The sequence below is a fragment of the Leucoraja erinacea genome, chromosome 9 (assembly GCF_028641065.1).
Source record: "Leucoraja erinacea ecotype New England chromosome 9, Leri_hhj_1, whole genome shotgun sequence".
In the NCBI taxonomy this organism is placed as follows: Eukaryota; Metazoa; Chordata; class Chondrichthyes; order Rajiformes; family Rajidae; genus Leucoraja; species Leucoraja erinaceus.
Window position 1 is genome coordinate 46,937,115 of NC_073385.1, and position 19,940 is coordinate 46,957,054.

A 19,940-nucleotide genomic window follows, 5' to 3' on the forward strand; every position below is an offset into this window, starting at 1 on the left:
GGGGGGTGGTGTGTGTGTGGGGGGGGGGTGTGTGTGGGGGGGGGCGTGTGTGTGGGGGGGGGGGTGTGGTGTGGGGGTGGGGGGTGGGTGTGGGGGGGGGGTGGTGTGTGTGTGGGGGGTTGTGTGTGTGTGTGGGGGGGTGGGTGTGTGTGTGTGTGTGTGTGTGTGCGTGGGTGGGGGTGGGTGGGTGTGTGTGTGTGGGTGTGGGTGTGTGTGTGTGTGTGTGTGTGTGTGTGTGTGTGTGGGGGGGCGTGTGTGTGTGGGGGGGGAGTGTGTGTGTGTGGGTGTGTGGGCGGGAGAGAAAGGGTGCGTGCGGGGGGGTGTGGGGGTGGGGGGGTGTGTGTGGGGTGGGGGGGGGGGGTGTGGGTGGGTGTGTGTGGGGTGGGGGGGTGTGTGTGTGGGGGGGGGGTGTGTGGGGTGGGGGGGTGTGTGTGTGGGGGGGTGGGTGGGGGGGGGTGTGTGTGGGGGGGGGGTGGGTGTGTGGGGGGGCGGGGGGCGTGTGTGGGGGGGGGGTGTGTGGGGGGGGTGTGTGTGTGGGGGGGGTGGGTGTGTGGGGGGGTGGTGGGGGTGTGGGGGTGTATGGGTGTGTGTAGGTGGGGGGTGGTGTGTGTGTGTGGGGGGGGGGGGGGTGTGTGTGTGGGTGTGTGTGGTGTGTGGGTGTGCGAGTGGGGGGGGGGGTGTGTGTGTGGTGGTGTGTGTGCTGGTGTTTGTTTGGTGGTGTGTGTGTGTGTGTGTGTGTGTGGGGGGGCGTGTGTGTGTGTGTGTGTGTGGGGGGGGGGGGGGGGGGGGGTGTGTGTGTGGGGGGGGGGTGTGTGTGGGGGGGGGGTGTGTGTGTGTGGGGGGGGGTGTGTGTGTGGGGGGGCGTGTGTGTGTGGGGGGGGTGTGGTGGTGTGTGTGGGGGGGGGTGTGTGTGTGGGGGGGGGTGGGGGGGGTGTGTGTGTGTGGGGGGTGTGTGGGGGGGGGTGTGTGGGGTGTGTGGGGGGGTGGGGGGGTGTGTGTGTGTGTGTGGTGTGTGTGTGAGTGAGGGTGTGTGGGGTGTGAGTGGGGGGGTGTGTGTGGTGGGGGGGGGCGTGTGTGTGGGGGGGGGTGTGTGTGTGTGGGGGGCATGTGTGTGTGTGGGGGGGGGGTGGGGGTGTGTGGGGGGGGGGGGTGTGTGTGTGGGGGGCGTGTGTGTGTGTGTGTGGGTGTGTCTGTGTGGGGTGTGTGTGGGGGGCGTGTGTGTGTGGTGTGGGGGTGTGTGTGTGTGGGGCCTGTGGGTGGGGTGTGTGGTGTGGGGGGTGTGTGGGGGGGGGGGGGTGTGTGGGGGGTGTGTGTGTGTGTGTGTGGGCGTGTGTGTGGGGGGGTGGTGTGTGTGTGTGGGGGCGTGTGTGTGGGGCGTGTGTGTGGGGGTGGGGGCATGTGTGGGGGGTGTGTGTGTGTGTGGGGGGCGTGTGTGGGGGGTGGTGTGGGTGTGTGTGTGGGTGGGTGGGTGTGGATGAGTGTGTGTGTGGGGGCGTGTGTGTGTGGGGTGTGGGGGAGGGGGCATGTGTGTGGGGCGTGTGTGTGTGGGGGGGGGGGGGGGGGGGAGGGGAGGTGTGTACAGGAAAGAGATCGAACACATCATTGAATGATGCCACAATAACCACTTCTTGCTCAATGTCAATAAAACCAAGGAACTTATCATGGACTTTAGAAAGAGTGCCAGTTTTCATTGGTGGGCCGGCAGTAGAGAGATCAGCAGCTTCCAGTAGAGAGATTCCAGGGCTTTAACACCTCAGATGACCTGTCATAATGTAATCATGAAGAAGGCGAGGCAGTGCCACTACTTTCTTGTGTAGAAAGGAACTGCAGATGCTGGTGTAAACCAAAGAAAGACATAAAAAGCTGGAGTGACTCAACAGGTCAGACAGCATCTTTGGAGAAAAGGAATAGTTGACGTTTCAGGTCATCTATTCTTTTCTCAATAGACGATGTCTGACCCACTGAGTTAGTCCAGTTTTTTGTGTCTATCTTCCACTACTTTCTTAGAAGTTTAAAAAGATGCGGCATGTCAACAAATGGTCTCACAAACCTCTACTGCTGCACTGTAGAAAGCATCCAGAAGGGTTGCATCATGGCAATTCCAATGCACAGCAATGCGAGTAGCTGGTGGGCATGGTGGACACAGCCCAATTCATTACAGATACAGCATTCCCTACCATTAAAAACGTCTACAAGACGCTCTGCCTCAAGAAGGCAGCATCTATCACCAAGGAACCCCACCATCCAAGCCATGCCCTCTTCTCGCTGCCACCTTCGGGTAGCAGATACAGAAGCTTGAAGTTCCACACCATCAGGTTCAGGAACAGCTACTTCCCACAACAATCAGATTCTTGAACCAACCTACACAATTCTCAAACTACCTCAGCAATAGAGCACGTCAGAAATCTCTTCTTGTTTACTGCTTGTTTTCTAATTGTGTTTGCACTAATCTCTCATTCTTGTTTATAAACAGTCTTTTTCTTTCATTGGTTTGTATAATTTATGTTTTGTGTGTTGTCTGAGTCTATGTACCTGTAATGCTGCTGCAAGCAAGGTTTTGCAGTATCCCCTCCCTCACTGTACTTGCATTTGACAATAAACTCGGTTTGACTTGGCTTTGTCCTTTAGGATTTGAAATACAACAACAGTTCTCAAACTCCTATCCTCTTTTTCTACAGCTATCACATAACACTTTCAAACCTTTGACTTATTCTGAAAAAAAATTCTTCCACTCATTTTAAGTAGTCATGTCTTATGTTGCCTGAACTACCATAAGGATCATTTTTCCACATAAAAATACATTTGGTATTTATGTACAATTTTATTTTAATTTAACTTGAGTCATACAGCACATAAACAGACTCATCAGCCCAACATGCCCATGCAGACCACGTAGCTCCATCTACATTAGTTCCACCTGCCCGCATTTGACCCTTATCCCACTAAATCTTTTCTATTCACGTACCTGTCCAAATGTCTTAAATATTGTTAATATACCTGCCTCAACTACCTCCTCTGGCAACTGGTTCCATATACCTGCCACCTTGTGTGTGAAACACTTGCCCCACAGGTTACAACTAAATCTTTCCCCTCTCACCTTAAACCTATGTACAAGTTAACAAAATCAATTTTTGATTTAAATATGTTTAGGACCATGATGTTGATCTGGCAATGGGACATTGTCTGCCCAGAAACCTGGTGAAAGAGGGGATTAGGCAGGTTGTGGTTATTCCAAATCATGTTATTTACACGAGGATCAATGTTTACCTACCTGCAGAACTGAGCAGCACATTGAAATCCGCACCTCGCAAGGATTCTCCAACATCACTGAGTCCTTTCTCTTCAGTTTTATATCTGTCCCAGTTCGAAACTATTTTCCTTCTTGAAAATTCATTTGGTTGATCATACGGATCCTTCGTGTCCACATCCTCTTCAACCTTACAAAATAAAAAAAACAACTGCTTAAGCAAAACGTGAATCTGCACTGAGGAAGCAGTCAATTTAGACTTTAGATTTTAGATTTTAGAGATACACGCCCTTCAGATCACCAAGTCAGCACCAACCAGCAATCACCACCCTGTACACTATTACTCTGCTTAAATCATGTAACACTTATGGTGTTAATATACACCATATCCAACATGAAATGTACTTTTGCATTTCTCAAAAAGTTGCCGAAACACATAAACAGTCAAATCAAGAGACAATCGTGTCAAGTTCATGATCCATGCTCTACGCAACGTGAAATGTGCATTGGCTTGTTCAATTCCTCGTGGACAGTGGCATGTCGCTATTATAGACCATTCTGAAAGTGTTTTTTTTATTATAAATATTTTTATTCAGAAAATAAAAATAAACAGAGTATTAACACTATCAAAGGCTGCCTATATTGACAGTTTACAAACAAACAGTCATATAACCATTTAACAATTACAGCACGGAAACAGGCCATCTCGGCCCTACAAGTCCGTCCCGAACAACTTTTTTCCCGTTCCTGCCTTCTCCCCATATCCCGAGATGGCCTGTTTCCGTGCTGTAATTGTTATATGGTTATATGGTTATATCGATCAGTGCTGATCTATTTCACCCCTCTCAATCACATTCTCCTGTCTTCACCCGTAACCTTTGACACCTTTACAAATCATTCTAGAACCAGAGAGCACCGCCAGAAGGTAGTGAGTCTGTGGAATTCATTGGCACAGACGGCTGAGGAGGCTGTCATTGACCCTCTTATTAATCAAGAACCTGTCAATCTCTATTGATTGTATGGTGGAGGAAACTCGATAGGCCGAATGGCCTAATTCTGATACTATGAGTTATGAACTTTCATTACATACAGTTCAGTACAAATATTACTCTCAATAAGCACATCTTAGATAGAATACAAGTGTATAGAAATAGTACACTGAGACAGTGTACAAGTCGCCAGATTTGGGGCGATTTTCAAGTCTGACAGACAGTCTACTGTTTTGCACATCTCCCCAGCCTGGAGTATTCTGTACGGTACCAAGCTCATGGTAATTGATGACCATTGAGCTTGTTACCAAGGAAACTGAGGAGAGCTGGACAGACAGGGGCATCCATTACATTCAGCGGGAGGCAATGCAAGAGAACGCAGGCTCCTGGCAGCGTCTGAGGACATGGAGCAGTGGCTACTTGTCGCCAGCAGCGGCCAGCACTCTCTGTACCAAACAGAATGCACCTGAGCCCCACATCCCAGCCACATCACCAGGCAACCTCCCCACGCCCAGTCGGACGGCGATGCAGACAATGGATCTGTACCAGGTTCCTACAGCCACAATGAGGGTAGGTGTTCACACCGTTTCTCACACATCAGTTCTGTCAGAAATGCACTTATGTAGAAACAAGGAACTGCCGATGCTGGTTAATACATAAAAGGTGGCATTGCTGGAGAACACAGATAGATCTAATCTGAAGAAGGGTCCCAACCTGATACATTACCTATCCATGTTCTCCAGAAATACTGCCTGACCCACAAAGTTACTCCAGCTCTGTGTCCGGTAATGCACTAATCTGTGTAAAATACTACAACGACATGTTTTACAGCTAATTCCATTATAGAACGAAGTGAGATGTCAATGTTTCGCAATCGTTCCACTTCTCTGTGTTAAATTTTATCCTGCCCCATCTGGAAATTGTAACCTGTCCATCAGCCTGCCTGTGCTCGATTCAGCCCACCATCCATACTGTTCCCATACACTCACGTTTTATGAATTGCATTTCACGGGATAATTGGGTACAATGCAATTTAAATTGGGAACCAGAGAACCACTTAAAGATTTACTTTGGAAACTGACAAGCAGAAAAAAGGCTGCCATAGGGGGAAAAAAATTCAATGTTGGAGAGGAAAACCTCTTTACATGTAACTTCCCTGCAGTGATCAGACACCACTGACTCTCAAGGACACAGCAGCTGCTGGCCTTTAAAATTGACAATTATTTCTACTGACACCTTGCAACCATACTCTATTCAACAATGGAACAGACAGCCTTTAGTATTTGTAGTTTGCAGTACCAAAAATTAACATAGCTCTTAAAAAAAAGTTTTGAAAATTCTGCGGAATAAATAACTTTTCTCTAGCCACTAACCCCTCCTTTTCTCATTGACAACTGTTTTTATAACACAATATTATTTAATCAATGGGTCTTTATTATCACGTACTGAGATTCAGTGAAATTCTTTATTTTACATGCGGCTCAGTAAATTATCACTACTCATAAACAGTGTCAGATTAAGTACAAAGTGTATAGAAATAGTTCACTGGGACCAAGAGTCGCCATGTTTTTACACCATTTCCAGTCAGTCAGAGTCATACAGTACTCTAAATATTTCATATCTATGTACCTGTCCAAACATCTTTTAAATGGTGTTATATATTACACCTCAACAACCTCCTCTGGCAGCTCATTCCACATACCTGCCACCTTCGGTGTGAAAACGGTTCCCCTCAGATTACTATTAAATCTTTCCCCTCTCACCTTAAACTTATGTTCACTAGTTATTGATCCCCCTACTCTGCACCCTATCTATTCCCCTTATGATCTTACACACCACGATAAGCTCACCGCTCATCCTCCTGCGGTCCAAGTAACTAAGGATTTGAGGTTTCTTAGAAACACTATCAGGTTATAGCAGAAAATCCTGTGCCTTACTTCGCCTTTTTTCCGGATGTAGTCGGACAGAAAAATGGCAAAAAGGAATTTAATCCAAATGTGCAAGCTAATGTATTTGGGGAGGTGCAATGGATGGCAGCATTTTGAGTGGTGGAGTCAGAGGGATCATGGCGTGTGTCTGCAAATGCTGAAATGTTACGCATTGCTTGAACTCATGTCAGATCAATCAGCTTGTTGAAAAGGCAAATAATTGCCTTCACACTACAAGAGAGATACACGAGTCGTCCTTAAATACTGGAGAGGTGCCAGAGGATTGGAGGGTGGCAAATGTTGTGGCTCTTTTCAAGAAGGGCTGCAGGGAAAATGCTGGGAGCTATAGGCCAGTGTGCTTAACATCTGTAGTTGGTAAGTTACTGGAGAGTATTCTGAGGGATAAGATATACAGGCATTTGGATGGGCAAGGGCTGATGAGTCAGGGACAGTCAGCATGATTTTTTTTTGTACATGGGAGGTTGTAGCTGTCTCACGATAAATCTGATTGATTTTTGGAAAGTTAGGGGACAAGGAGAGATAGCAATGGATGCAAATTGGCTCCTGGAGGGTGAGAGGGCAGGAAGCAGAGGGTGATGGTGGAAGCTTTGTAGCTTGTGTTGTGTGCCACATGGTTTGTTCGACATAAGGTACATTTATTGTCTCATGGTCGGCCGTTTCTGCAGCCATACATACAAACACATAGAACCATGACACAACATAATTTACATAAACATCCATCACATCTGTGATGGAAGGCCAAATAAAAACTGTTAGATCTCATGGGATCCAAGGAGAGATAGCTGAATGGATAGCAAATTGGCCCCATGGAAGGCTCGCAGAGGGTGCGGGGGTGGATGTTAGGCCCCGCTCCAGGAGCTCTTCTCCCGCAAATGGAGGCGTTTGTGAAAACTCCAGGGAGCCGCGGGCTCCCTTTTGCCGCCGTCCACAGACCTGTTGTTGGGGCCTCTGGTGTGCAGCACAGGGTTCGGTGCTGGGCCGGTGTTACCAGAGTCCCCGGCTTTTGTCATCTACGGCCCCAACGACGGAAACCCGCAATGATTTGGATGAGACAAATACAATGGGATGAGATTAAGATTAGCAAGTTTGCTGATTATACAAAAGTTAAAGGGCTGTCTCATGTTGCGAGTTGACACAAGAGGTACCCCGAGTTCAAACTCGTGGTAAAAACATACGATTAACGTAGCTGTAACGTCGGAACTCGTGGAGGCAACTTAGAGACTCGTGGCGCTAACAGCAGGTACCCGTGAAACCTGTCAACTCTTGAAAAAAATCAAACATGTTTAAAGTTTTCCACGAGTCAAATTTACTCTTGTGGTTAAGAATTGAAACATTTTAACTCGTTGTAAGAACGTAGTGGCCCGTGCGTTTACCTTAGTGTATCGTGAGTCTACCGTGGGAACTCTTTAACTCAGCGGGCAGTCAGCAGTTGATTGTCGCTCCCTTCACTTTCCCAGGGGGTCAGGACGGGACTGGAGTTGGGTGGGAAAGGTGGGGGGGGGGGGGGGGGGCGAGAGAGAGGGTGGAGAATCGGGGGAGACAGATGGGGGTGTCTTCATTTACTGGCGGAGGGTGCCTGTCACTGAAACAAGCAGGTGAGATTTCACATCCACCGTGCCCGCTGACTCCCATCCCCCCTCCCTGTCCTGGGCTCTCCCCCAGAGTGGCCCCGAACCGGGGGGAAAGTCAGCGGGCACGTCAGCTCTTGACTATTTTCTGCATTTCATCGTAAAATGTTCCTGTTATTAAAAAATAGTAATGTCTATCCTGTCATAAGTAATGTGTGAGCCTGCAGCCCTTCACCTCCACCCCCCTCCCCTCAGTCCGACACCGAGATCCTGCTGAAGATGGGCAGCTGCCGGCTGGATGAAGTGGCAGCGGGTACCGTAGGGGCAGAAGCTGATGGTGTGCAAGGTACATCTTGTTTTTGGGGTGGCGGATGAGGGGGCGCAGCTCGGACTGTGGGCGAACTGCCACTTGTCGCCGTAGCGGCCCATCTGGGTTCCTCTGGAGTTAGAGCGGGGCTGGGCTGGAGTTGCTGCTGGCTGTGGGTCTCTGGGTTCTCCGTGCTTGCAGTGGGCCTGGTGGGCCTGGGGTTCGGTGTCCCGTTGGTCCTGACGTCTACGGCCACCCCCCTGGACGGGTTGAGACTGGGAACTGTACCGGCCTTGCCCCCTCCCTCTGCAACTGCAAACAACCCCACTCTCCTGCTCACCTAACCCACCCATCCCTCCCAACTCCACCCCCCCCCACCTATCCCTTCCAACTCCAGTGCCGTCCCGACCCCCTGGGAAACTGAAGGGAGCGACTGCCCGGGGGCGACTGGCACTGACCTGCTGGCATCGCCGACGTGAAGACAGTGCAAAACCCCCGCGCCCGGTGCAATGGGCGGGGTCACACACATGGCCGGCAAGCAGAGAGGTGTAGGTGGGGGTGGCGACAGACAGGGCCAACAATGAGTGGAGAAAGACAGAAACACCGATGTGCAAAGGAGACCTACAACAGTGCATGATCTCTCTCGCGTTATGGCAGGTGATTGTCGCCTGCCCACTGTTCCTGACGCTAAAACCTTGGGATCGTTGCCCTTCGTGTTGGCCTGGAGGGGGAAGGGGGGTATTGTGCTATTTGATCGCCCCCTGCTATCCCAGGGACAGGGAGACACAGCGGCTTTTGAGACTGGTGGGCAATCACTTCCAAAGTGTCTGCCCACCCAGTCAGTACACCTCTCCTACACTTGTCTCCCGCACTAAGATCATCCCGCAGAGAATGATCCTAGCCTAACCCAAGAGCCTTGTCACCGCAGACAGATGAATGACTCCCGTGAGCCAGCCCTTTGAGTGGTTTTACAGATAGTGAAGGTTGTGAACGATTGCAGCAGGATTTGGATCAATTGGCCAGGTGGGCTGAGGAATGGTGGATAGAATTTAATACAGAGAAGTGCGAGGTGTCACATTTTAGGATGTCGAACAAGGGCAGGACCAAAGATCCTATAGCAAGCAAGAGTTTTTTTACCCAGAGTAGGGGAATCGAGGACCAGAGGACATAGGTTAAAGGTGAAGGGAGAAAATATTTAATAGGAATCCAAGGGGTAACTTTTGCACACAGAGGGTGGTGGGTGTATGGAACAAGCTGCCAGAGGAGGTAGTTGAGGCTGGGACTAGCCCATCGTTAAAGAAACAGTTGGACAGGTACAAGGATAGGACAGGTTTGGAGGGTTATGGACCAAGCGCAGGCAAGTTGGACTAGTGTCGCTGGGACATTGTTGGCCAGTGTGGGCGTGTTGGGTCGAAGCGCCTGTTTCCATACGGTATCACTCTATGACTCTCTATGACTCTATATGATGGTACTATAGTGTGTTTAAAGAGCATCGACGAGGATGGTGACAGGATTGAAAGACTGCAATTGTGAGAGAGGTTGGTTAGGCAAGGGCTGTTTTTTTGCAATGGCTAAGTTACATTAAATTATATAGTCATATCAATGATCAAATAATTGACAGGTCATAATAATTCCTAAGGCTTGGAGCAATAATGCAATGGAGCCGAACTGCATAATGTGTGAGTGAGAGGAGAGGGTGTGAGTGAGGAGGCAGGATGGCGAGGGATGGAGGGGGTGAAGAGGTGACGGGAGGGTGGAGGGGAAGGGGACTGGTGGTCATAGTGATACAGCATAGAAACAGTTGGGTGTGTTCCAACTTGCTCACACTGTCCCAGCTACTCGTCTCATCTGCCCCCGTTTGGTCTATATCCCTTCAAGACCTGTCCTATACATATACCTATCCAACTGTTTCTTCAATATTCAGACTCAACTACCTCCTCTGGCAGCTTGTTCCATGCCCTTTGTGTGGAAAGGTTACGCCTCAGATTCTTATTAAATCTTTTCCCCTTCACCTCAAACCTATGTCCTCTGGTCCTTGATTCACCTACTATGAGCAAGAGACTCTGTACATCTACCCGATCTCTTCCTCTCATGATTTTATACATCTGGCTGATGGTGTTAGGCGGTGTGGGGGCTAGAAGAGCTGGGGCATTAGAGGGGTATGGATTTGGGGCGGGTTGTTGGATGTTAGAGGGCGTTAAGGGGTTATAGAGGGGGTATAGGGCATTATAGAGGGGGTGGGCTTTTGAAGGTGGGGTTGTAGGAGATGGGGCTGTGTAGGGGGGGTTAGTGGCGGGCTATGGGGGTTAGTGGCTGTATATGAGGGTTAGTGGCGAGATATGGGAGTTAGTGGCGAGGTATGGCTGTTAGTGGTGGGGGGGTGGGGGGGGGTTAGTAGGTGGGGTTAGGAGCAGGGTAAGGGGGTTAGGAGCGGGCTAAGGGGCAGGGTAGTGGGGTTAGTGAGGGAGGGGGGTAAGGGGGGTTAGTGGAGGGGTAGGGGAGGTTAGAGGCAGAGTAGTGGGATTAGTGGAGGGGTAAGGGGGGTTAGTGGTGGGGTAGAGGGGTAAGAGCGGGGTAGGGGTGTTAGGGGCGGGGGTAAGGGGGATTAGTGGTAGGGTAGGGGGTTAGTGGCGGGGTAGGGGGTTAAGAGCGCGGTAAGGGGGGTTAGTGGTGGGGTAAGGGGGTTAGGGGCGGGGTAAGGGGGGTAGGGGCGGGGGGTAATGGGGTTAGTGGCGGGGTAAGGGGGGTTAATGGAGGTATGGGCCATTAGACGGGAGGGTGGGGGTTGAGGGGCACAGCCTGGGGGGCCGGGTGTGGGGATGGGGAGGCAATAACTGCCGGCCTGGTCCAGCTGCCCGACACCCGCTTCCCCCGGCCTCTGAACGAAGACCTACCTGCAGCTCCGGCGGCCTCGGGGGGAAGCAGCGACCTCGGGGCGGGCGGCAGCCGCGTCCCTGCCACCCTCGCTCGGCCTCCACCGGCCGCTGCTGCCGCTCGCTGGGCCCGCGCGCTCCTCGTCCCCCGCGGCCTCGCCCGCCTCCTCCTCCCCGGCGGCCGCGGCCTCGGCCCCGCGTCCGCTCCGACGCCTCCTCCATGGCCGGCGCGGAGAGTGACGGCGAGGAGAGCAGGGGGGAGGGAGTCAGAGGGAAGAGTCGCGGAGAGAGGGAGGAGAAAATCAAGGCTTGAGAGCAAAGATCTTTGCTTGAGAGGGGCGAGAAGAGAGAGTCACAGGCAGCTCACAGACAGCAAGGGGAGCGGAGCATCACAGGCGGTGAGGGGAGAGAGCAAAGATTATATTGGGAGAGATTAGTACAGGTGTCAGGGGTTATGGGCGAAGGCAAGAGAATGGGGTTGAGAAGGAAATATAGATGGTAATACTTGTACTGAACTGTGTACAAAAATGAATTTCACTGGACCTTGGTACATGTGACAAATAAAGTACCATACAACGCCACACATGTGAAGCTGGAGCTAACGTGAATCAAACGGTAGAGATGGATCACTAGTGATAAAAATACGAAGGGTTCATTAAGACGTGGAATGCATGGAGAGATAGCTGAATGGATAGAAAATTGGTCTCATGGAAGGAAGCAGAGGGTGATGGTGGAAGGTTGTTTCTCAGACTGTACACAAAAATGCTGGAGAAACATCAGCGGGTGAAGCAGCATCTATGGAGCGAAGGAGATAGGCAACTGTCTCAGACTGTTGGCCTGTGACTAGTGTTGTGCCCCAGGGTTTGGTGTTGGGGGGTTGCAAGCAAAGATTATAGATTCTAATATAAAACAAAGATTATAGAAACATAGAAATTAGGTGCAGTAGTAGGCCATTCGGCCCTTCCTGCACCGCCATTCAATATGATCATGGCTGATCATCCAATCAGATCCCGTAGGTGCCTTCTCTATATCCCCTTAGAGGTGCCACATCTAACTCCCTCTTAAATATAGGAGACTGGCCTCAAATGTGGCAGAGGTTCCAGAGATGCACTCTGTGTGAAAATAGAGAGTGGGAATCTGGAGCTCAGGAGGATGAGAGGTGATCTTATAGAGGTGTACAAGGAGAGAAATAGATCGGTGAGATGCACAGAGTCTCAGTGGGAGAATAGAGAACCAGAGGGCATGGGTTTAAGGTGAAGAGGGAAATATATAGGAATGTGCGGGATAATTTTTTCACGCAAAGGGTGGTGGGTGTGTGGAACGAGCTGCCGGAGGAGATAATTGAGGCTGGGATTATCGCAACGTTAAAGGAGCAATTAGACATGGACATGAACAGGTCAGGTTTAGAGGGATGTGGGCCAAATGAAGGCAAGTGGGACTAATGTAGATGGGACATGTTGCTTGTTGTGGGCAAGTTGGGCCAAAGGCCCAACTGTATAGAAACATAGAAAATAGGTGCAGGAGTAGGCCAATCGGCCCTTCAAGCCTGCACCGCCATTCAATATGATAATGGCTGATCATCCAACTCAGTATCCTGTACCTGCCTTCTCTCCATAACCCCCTGATCCCTTTAGCCACAAGGGCCACATCTAACTCCCTCTTAAATATAGCCAATGAACTGGCCTCAACTACCTTTTGTGGCAGAGAATTCCAGAGATTCACCACTCTCTGTGTGAAAAATGTTTTCCTCATCTCGGTCCTAAAAGATTTCCCCCTTATCCTTAAACTGTGACCCCTTGTTCTGGACTTCCCCAACATCAGGAACAATCTTCCTGCATCTAGCCTGTCCAACCCCTTAAGAATTTTGTAAGTTTCTATAAGATCCCCCTCAATCTTCTTAATTCTAGCGAGTACGAACCGAGTCTGTCCAGTCTTTCTTCATATGAAAGTCCTGACATCCCAGGTGAACCTTCTCTGTACTCCCTCTATGGCAAGAATGTCTTTCCTCAGATTAGGAGACCAAAACTGTACGCAATACTCCAGGTGTGGTCTCACCAAGACCCTGTACAATTGCAGTAGAACCTCCCTGCTCCTATACTCAAATCCTTTTGCTATGAATGCTAACATACCATTCGCCTTCTTCACTGCCTGCTGCACCTGCATGCCTACTTTTAATGACTGGTATACCATGACACCCAGGTCTCGTTGCATCTCCCCCTTTCCTAATCGGCCAACATTCAGAAAATATTTCCTAATCGGCCACCATGTATCGCATGTTGCCAAGTTGGGCCAAAGGACCAAGTTTCCATACTGTATGATTCTATGACTGTATGACAAAACTCCACGGGGATGCATCAACATAAACGCAGGTAGGACCAGTAGAAATGCAGACACTACTGGGGCAAACAGCTACCTCTGACACAGGACTGTGTTAGAAAATTTAAAAACTATTTATTTTGTCACATTTTTGATGTTTGGCAATCTAATGCTTTTCACAACCAATCAAGTTGTTGAAATGCTGTCATTATTTTAAGGTAGGAAACGCAACAGTCAATTTAAGTACCGATCAATGTGACATATACAACAACATTTTTTATACTGGTATTGATAACTAATAACTATTGGGTAAGTCACCCCCAAGAATTCCTTTCAAGAACACCACGAGGACTTTCACATTCTGCTGATTGAATATGCAATTGGAAAGTTTAGTTTATTATTGTCACATGTACAATGGTATAGTGAAAAGCTTTTTTGTTGCATGCTATCTAAGCCACAAATAGGCTATATGTGATTACAATCAGGCTGTCCACAGTGATAAAGGGTATATTATTTAGTGCAAGATAAAGTCCAATTAAATATAGTTCAAAGGTCTCCAATGGGGTAGATGGGAGGCAAACACCACACTCTAAGTGGGACGTCGGTTCAACCGCCTGATTACAGCTGGCTCTCCGTAATGGCTTTTGAACCATTGCCTTTCTGATTTTCCTGCTGACAGTTAAATGAGGGACCAGTGTTGAGATGGATGCCATCAACTGCACATAGGCCCTTGGGAAAGCCTGCACTTTTATAAAAAATGTATGCTCTTATCTTGCTGCTTGTGTGCTGTTATGCGAGCCGGATTAATTCTCCAGCTTGACAGACTAGTGTTTTGGAGCAGCTGACAAATATATGCCTGGGTGGCAGCTTGAGTGATTTCATACAAATCCCTACGTCGGAATGAAATGGGATGTGGTGCCATAAAAATCGATAGACTTCGGCTTTCACAGTCACCTACCAATGTTGATAGAGCAGAGAGTTGCTTCTGCAGATCTGCATCGCTTCATTGATGCAACGAAGATTTATAAAAAACAAGCTCAACTGTAAGTTCCTACTGGACTGCGTTTGTATGTTCTTTGGGGGCTTCCCTTTAATCTGAACTGTGCTTCTGTTACTTCCTTGGTAATAACATAGAAAAACATTCCTCCTGGGATTCTCAATGTGGAGCAAAATATCCTGCTGACTTGCACACTACAACAACTTCTCTCTCTAGGGTTAAAGCAAAATTGAAGCAAAAGGTTCACTCAGAGAGTGTTGGGTATATGGAATGAACTGACAGAGAAGGTTGTTGAGGCTAGTGCTATAACAACATTTAAAAGACATTTGAGCAGTTACATGGATAGGAAAGGTTTAGAAGGTATGGGTTTATTGCAGGCAAATGGGACTAATTTAGATGGGGCATCTTGGCCGGCATGGACGAGTTGGGCCAAAGGGCCTGTTCCCATGCTGTATGACTCTAAATTGTTCCTGGCTGCAGAATGAATTTTGTAAATATATAATCTTAAACAAACATTTCACTTCCATCAATCTCAGCAAATATTAGCAAAATTCTCCTCCCCTCTACTAAATTGCAGCTCAATAATTCATATAATAGCGAAGATAGACACAAAAAGCTGAAGTGACTCAGCGAGAGGCAGCATCTCTGGACAGAAGGAATGGATTCTGATAATGGTTTTGGGAATAATGTAAATTTGATAGAGGGGGATTATTCATGCCCATCACTAGATCATGCAAGTTGTGATTGTGAAATCTTAGCTATCAATTCTGGAGCAGAATTTTCTTCTGTCCCAACTTGCTAAGTGGTAAAATAAATAGTGCGGCACAGTGGCGCAGCATTAGAGTTGCTGCGTTACAGCACCAGAGATCCGGGTTCGATCCTGACTACGGGTGCTGTCTGCATGTTCTCCCTGTGACCATGTAGGTTTTCTCCAGGTGCATCGGTTTCTTCCCACATACCTTAGACTTGCAGGTTTGTAGGCTAATTGGCTTCTGTAAATTGTCCCTAGAGTGTAAGATAAAACTAATGTACAGTGTGATTGGTGGGCAGAATGGCGTGTTTCCCCACTGTCTCCTTAAACTAAACTAAACTACAGTTTTTCCCAGCAATAAATTATTTTACCCTAAAATAAGGCCCGAACATTTACCTGCGTCTTGGAGGCCGAAGGTTAGTTTGTTAGCCTAGAACGATAGACTTGGGCCAGATCGCTTTTAAAACATGGGGAGCACACAATGAGGCCTAACACCGTAGTCGGCAACCTACGGCCCGGATCCGGCCCGTAACCCGAACTCATCCAGCCCGCAGGCGTATTTTTTTTCAATTAGTTTTCGCGACCTGGGAACTGCAGCCAGTCCCAGGGCACTTAGCCGACCTGGGTGCTACAGCCAGTCCGGGGCAGGCGAGCCGACCTGGGTGCTACAGCCAGTCCCGGGGCAGGCGAGCCGAGCTGGGAAGTGCAGTCAGCCCGGGGCAGGCGAGTCGACCTGGGTACTGCAGCCATTCGTGGGGCATGCAGCCGACCTGGGCGCAACAGCCAGACCTGGGACAAGCGAGCCGACCTGGGTGCTACAGCCAGTCCCGTGGCACGCAGGCGACATGGGAACTGCAGGCAGAACTGGGGCAAGCAAGCCGACCTGGGAACTGCAACCATTCGCAGGGCACGCAGCCGACCTGGATGGCTGCAAGCGGCCGCCGGGACCGGACAACGGAACCGGCCGCCACCTCAGCACATTCTGCCAGCCGGCCCGTCAGCCAGCCACGGTGTCCTTTGGCACAGGCGCAACCGGTGGAGGTGGTGGTTGGCGGGTAGCTACTGGGCGGAAGGCTGGCTGCTCCGTCGCAGGCTCTATCTCTCCCCCCGTTATGTGATCTCCCTGAGCCAGGAAGTCCCCGTCCCTCAGACCTGAACCGCACAACTCATTGTGGGACATGCAAAGATGGAGGCTCCCCGGTCCAGATTGCCTCCTTGAAGGAGTTTCACATTTTCCTTTCTACTGACTAAATCAAACCCTTGATCCGGTACCGCCAGCATTTTTTCAAAATTTAGCACCTCAAAATTGGGGTGCTTCTTCGACGCAGGTGCGTCTTCATTGCCGGGAAATACGGGTAAATAATGCTGGACATTCAGAACAGGGTCAGCAGTGATCTGCAAATCCAAAACTGAAATGTGCATCAACCTTTCTGCTGACTGAATAACTTTAGGAATGAACATTTGTGAACAGTCAGAAATCGACCACTGAAGATTGTGCATGACTGCCTCTGAGAACCAATATATGTTATGACGTAATCTATGTGTGCACGACAATGCAAATAACTAGGACACAGAATTAAATGGCCACAAAAATCATTTGCTGAATCAATACGCAATTGACTTTAAATTTACCTTAAATTACATAAGGCAAAAGTAAAATTAAAAATAACCTTTATTCAACATTATGTCCCATATTCAAATATCTGAAAGAAATCATATGTAATCAGCATTACAGTGTGAACTGTAATGTAAACAGAAATATCAACATAGTACGTCAAGCCTGATTAGGATTTTTAAAGAAGCAAGGAAGGAACTGAACAACCATCCAGTTACAGAGATCAGGCCACTAGCAATCCTAAGATGCAGGTAAAACATTTGTAACTCCAATGGTGAGATGCAGCTAAAGGCAGCCCATAAACAGAGATAGGTTACTATATTTTTTTTTTAACAGTGGGGAAAATAGTGCCTATAAAGAGTATCAATATTTTATGCAAAATATTAGAAAAAAAGGCTACATTCCACCAACCCTTAAGTAATTCAGTGGAGAAAATAGTGCCTATAAGCTTCAGAGAAAGTGCAAATTTTAAAAATGCTGCAATGAGGTAGATTGGAAGATCAAGGATCCTTACAACATATAATCTTCTGACATTTTCATCACCTCTAACGGGATCCCACCACTGGCCACATCTTCCCATCTCCTCCCCTTTCTGCTTTTGGCAGAGACCGTTCCCTCCGTTACTCCCTCGTCAATTCGTCCCTTCCCACCCAAACCACCCCCTCCCCGGGCACTTTCCCTTGCAACCACAGGAAACATTTACACTTGTCGCTTTACCTCCCCCCTTGACTCCATCCAAGGACCCAATCAGTCTTTCCAGGTGAGGCCCAGTTCCTGCACCTCCTCCAACCTCATTTACTGCATCCGTTGTTCCCAGTGCCAACTTCTCTACATCGGTGAGACCAAGCGCAGGCTTGGCGATCGCTTCTCCCAACACCTTCGCTCAGTTCATACTAACCAGCCTGATCTCCCGGTTGCTCAGCACTTTAACTCCCCCTCCTATTCCCAATCTGACCTTTCTGTCCTCGGCCTCCTCCATTGCCAGAGTGAGGCCCAGCGCAAATTGGAGGAGCAGCACCTCATATTTCACTTGGGTAGTTTACACCCCAGTGGTATGAACATTGACTTCTCCAATTTCAGGTAGTCCTTGCTTTCTCCCTCCTTCCCCTCCCCTTCCCAGCTCTCCCATAGCCTACTGTCTCTGCCTCTTCCTTTCTTTTTCCCTCCCACCCCACATTAGTCTGAAGAAGGGTCTCGACCTGAAACGTAAGCACAAAGTAGTGATTGTGGGAGATTTCAACTTTCCACAAATAGACTGGGAAACACATTCGGTAAATGGGCTGGATGGTTTGGAGTTTGTAAAATGTGTGCAGGATAGTTTTTTTGCAGCAATACATAGAGGTACCTACTAGAGGAGGGGCAGTGTTAGACCTCCTGTTAAGAAATGAGACGGGACAGGTGGCGGAGGTATGCGTTGGGGAGCACTTCGGGTCCAGTGATCACAATACCATTAGTTTCAATATAATTATGGAGAGGGTCCGAACTGGACCTAGGGTTGAGATATTTGATTGGAGAAAGGCTAACTTTGATGAGATGCGAAATGATTTAAAAGGAGTGAACTGGGACATATTGTTTTATGGGAAGGATGTAGAAGAGAAATGGAGGCCATTTAAAGGGGAAATTTTAAGAGTACAGAATCTTTATGTTCCTGTTCGGTTGAAAGGAAACAGTAAAAAGTGGAAAGAGCCCTGGTTTCCAAGGGAAATTGGACATCTTGTTTGGAAAAAGAGGGAGATCGACAATAATTATAGGCAGCATGAAGTAAATGAGGTGCTTGAGGAGTATAAGGAATGTAAAAAGAATCTTAAGAAAGAAATTAGAAAAGCTAAAAGAAGACATGAGGTTGCTTTGGCAAGTAAGGTGAAAGTAAATCCAAAGGGTTTCTACAGCTATATTAATAGCAAAAGGATAACGAGGGATAAAATTGGTCCATTGGAGAGACAGAGTGGACAGCCATCTGCAGAGCCAAAAGAGATGGGGGAGATATTGAACAATTTATTTTCGTCGGTATTCACCAAGGAGAAGGATATTGAATTATGTGAGGTAATGGAAACTAGTAGAGTAGCTATGGATACTGGGTTACTACAGCATATTAATAGCAAAAGGTTTAAAAGGGATAAAATTGGTCCCTAGGGATTATACAGCTTGTGGACAGCCTTCTGCAGTGGTGGCCAAAAGAGATGGAAAAGATACTTAGAGACAATTTATTTAAGTCGGTATTCACCAAGGAGAAGGATATTGATTAGGTGAGTCAATGGAAATTAGTAGAGTAGAGGATTGGCGTACTACTAATGTTGTTGAATTGTTTAAAAAGGATTCTAAGAGTAAACCTAGCAAAATTGACGAGGTTAGTTTGACTTCAGTGTTGTCTATAGTTAATTTAAAGATACTTAGAGATAAATATATAAGCGTCTGGATAAACGGGTTGATTAAGAAGGTCAGCATGGATTTGTGGGTAAGGTCATGTTTGACTAGTCTTCAAGATTTTTTGAACAGGTTACTAGGGAAAATGGGAGGGTAAAGCAGTGGATGGGTCTATATGGTGGAGTAAGGCCTTTGACAAGGTTCCTCATGGAAGGTTGGTTAAGAAGGTTCAACTGTTGGGTATAAATGGAGGAATCGCATGATGGATTCAACAGTCGCGGATTGGGAGAAGCCAGAGGGTAATGGTGGATGGTTGTTTGTCGGGTTGGAGGCAGGTGACTAATGGGGTGCCTCAGGGATCGGTGTTGGGTCCTTTGTTGTATGTCATGTACATCAATGATCTGGATGAAGGTGTGGAAAATTGGATTAGTAAGTATGCAGATGATACCAAGATAGGGGGTGTTGTGGATAATGAAGAGGATTTCCAAAGTCTACAGAGTGATTTAGGCCATTTGGAAGAATGGGCTGAAAGATGGCAGATGGAGTTTAATGCTGATAAATGTGAGGTGCTACACCTTGGCAGGACAAATCAAAATAGGACGTACATGGTAAATGGTAGGGAATTGAAGAATACAGTTGAACAGAGGGATCTGGGAATAACCGTGCATAGTTCCTTGAAGGTGGAATCTCATATAGATAGGGTGGTAAAGAAAGCTTTTGGTATACTAGCCTTTATAAATCAGAGCGTTGAGTATAGAAGCTGGGATGTAATGTTAAAATTGTACAAGGCATTGGTGAGACCAAATCTGGAGTATGGTGTACAATTTTGGTCGCCCAATTATAGGAAGGATGTCAACAAAATAGAGAGAGTACAGAGGAGATTTACTAGAATGTTGCCTGGGTTTCAACAACTAAGTTACAGAGAAAGGATGAATAAGTTAGGTCTTTATTCTCTGAAGTGCAG

The 19,940-nt window shown here is 48.1% G+C and overlaps 1 protein-coding gene across 3 annotated transcripts in view; it reads right to left on the minus strand.

Moving 5' to 3' along the window:
- The window catches only part of aven (apoptosis, caspase activation inhibitor), a 106,208-nt gene extending 95,018 nt beyond the window's left edge, over nt 1-11,190 (minus strand). For all 3 annotated transcript variants that reach the window (XM_055640732.1, XM_055640731.1, XM_055640730.1), the window contains exons 1-2: nt 10,955-11,190; nt 3,272-3,437 (exon numbers count right to left, since the gene is read on the minus strand). In XM_055640732.1, coding sequence (XP_055496707.1) covers nt 3,272-3,437; nt 10,955-11,155 — 367 coding nt within the window. In that variant the 5' untranslated portion in view covers nt 11,156-11,190. The remainder of the gene's footprint in view (nt 1-3,271; nt 3,438-10,954) is intronic.
- Between the last annotated feature and the right edge of the window lie 8,750 nt (nt 11,191-19,940).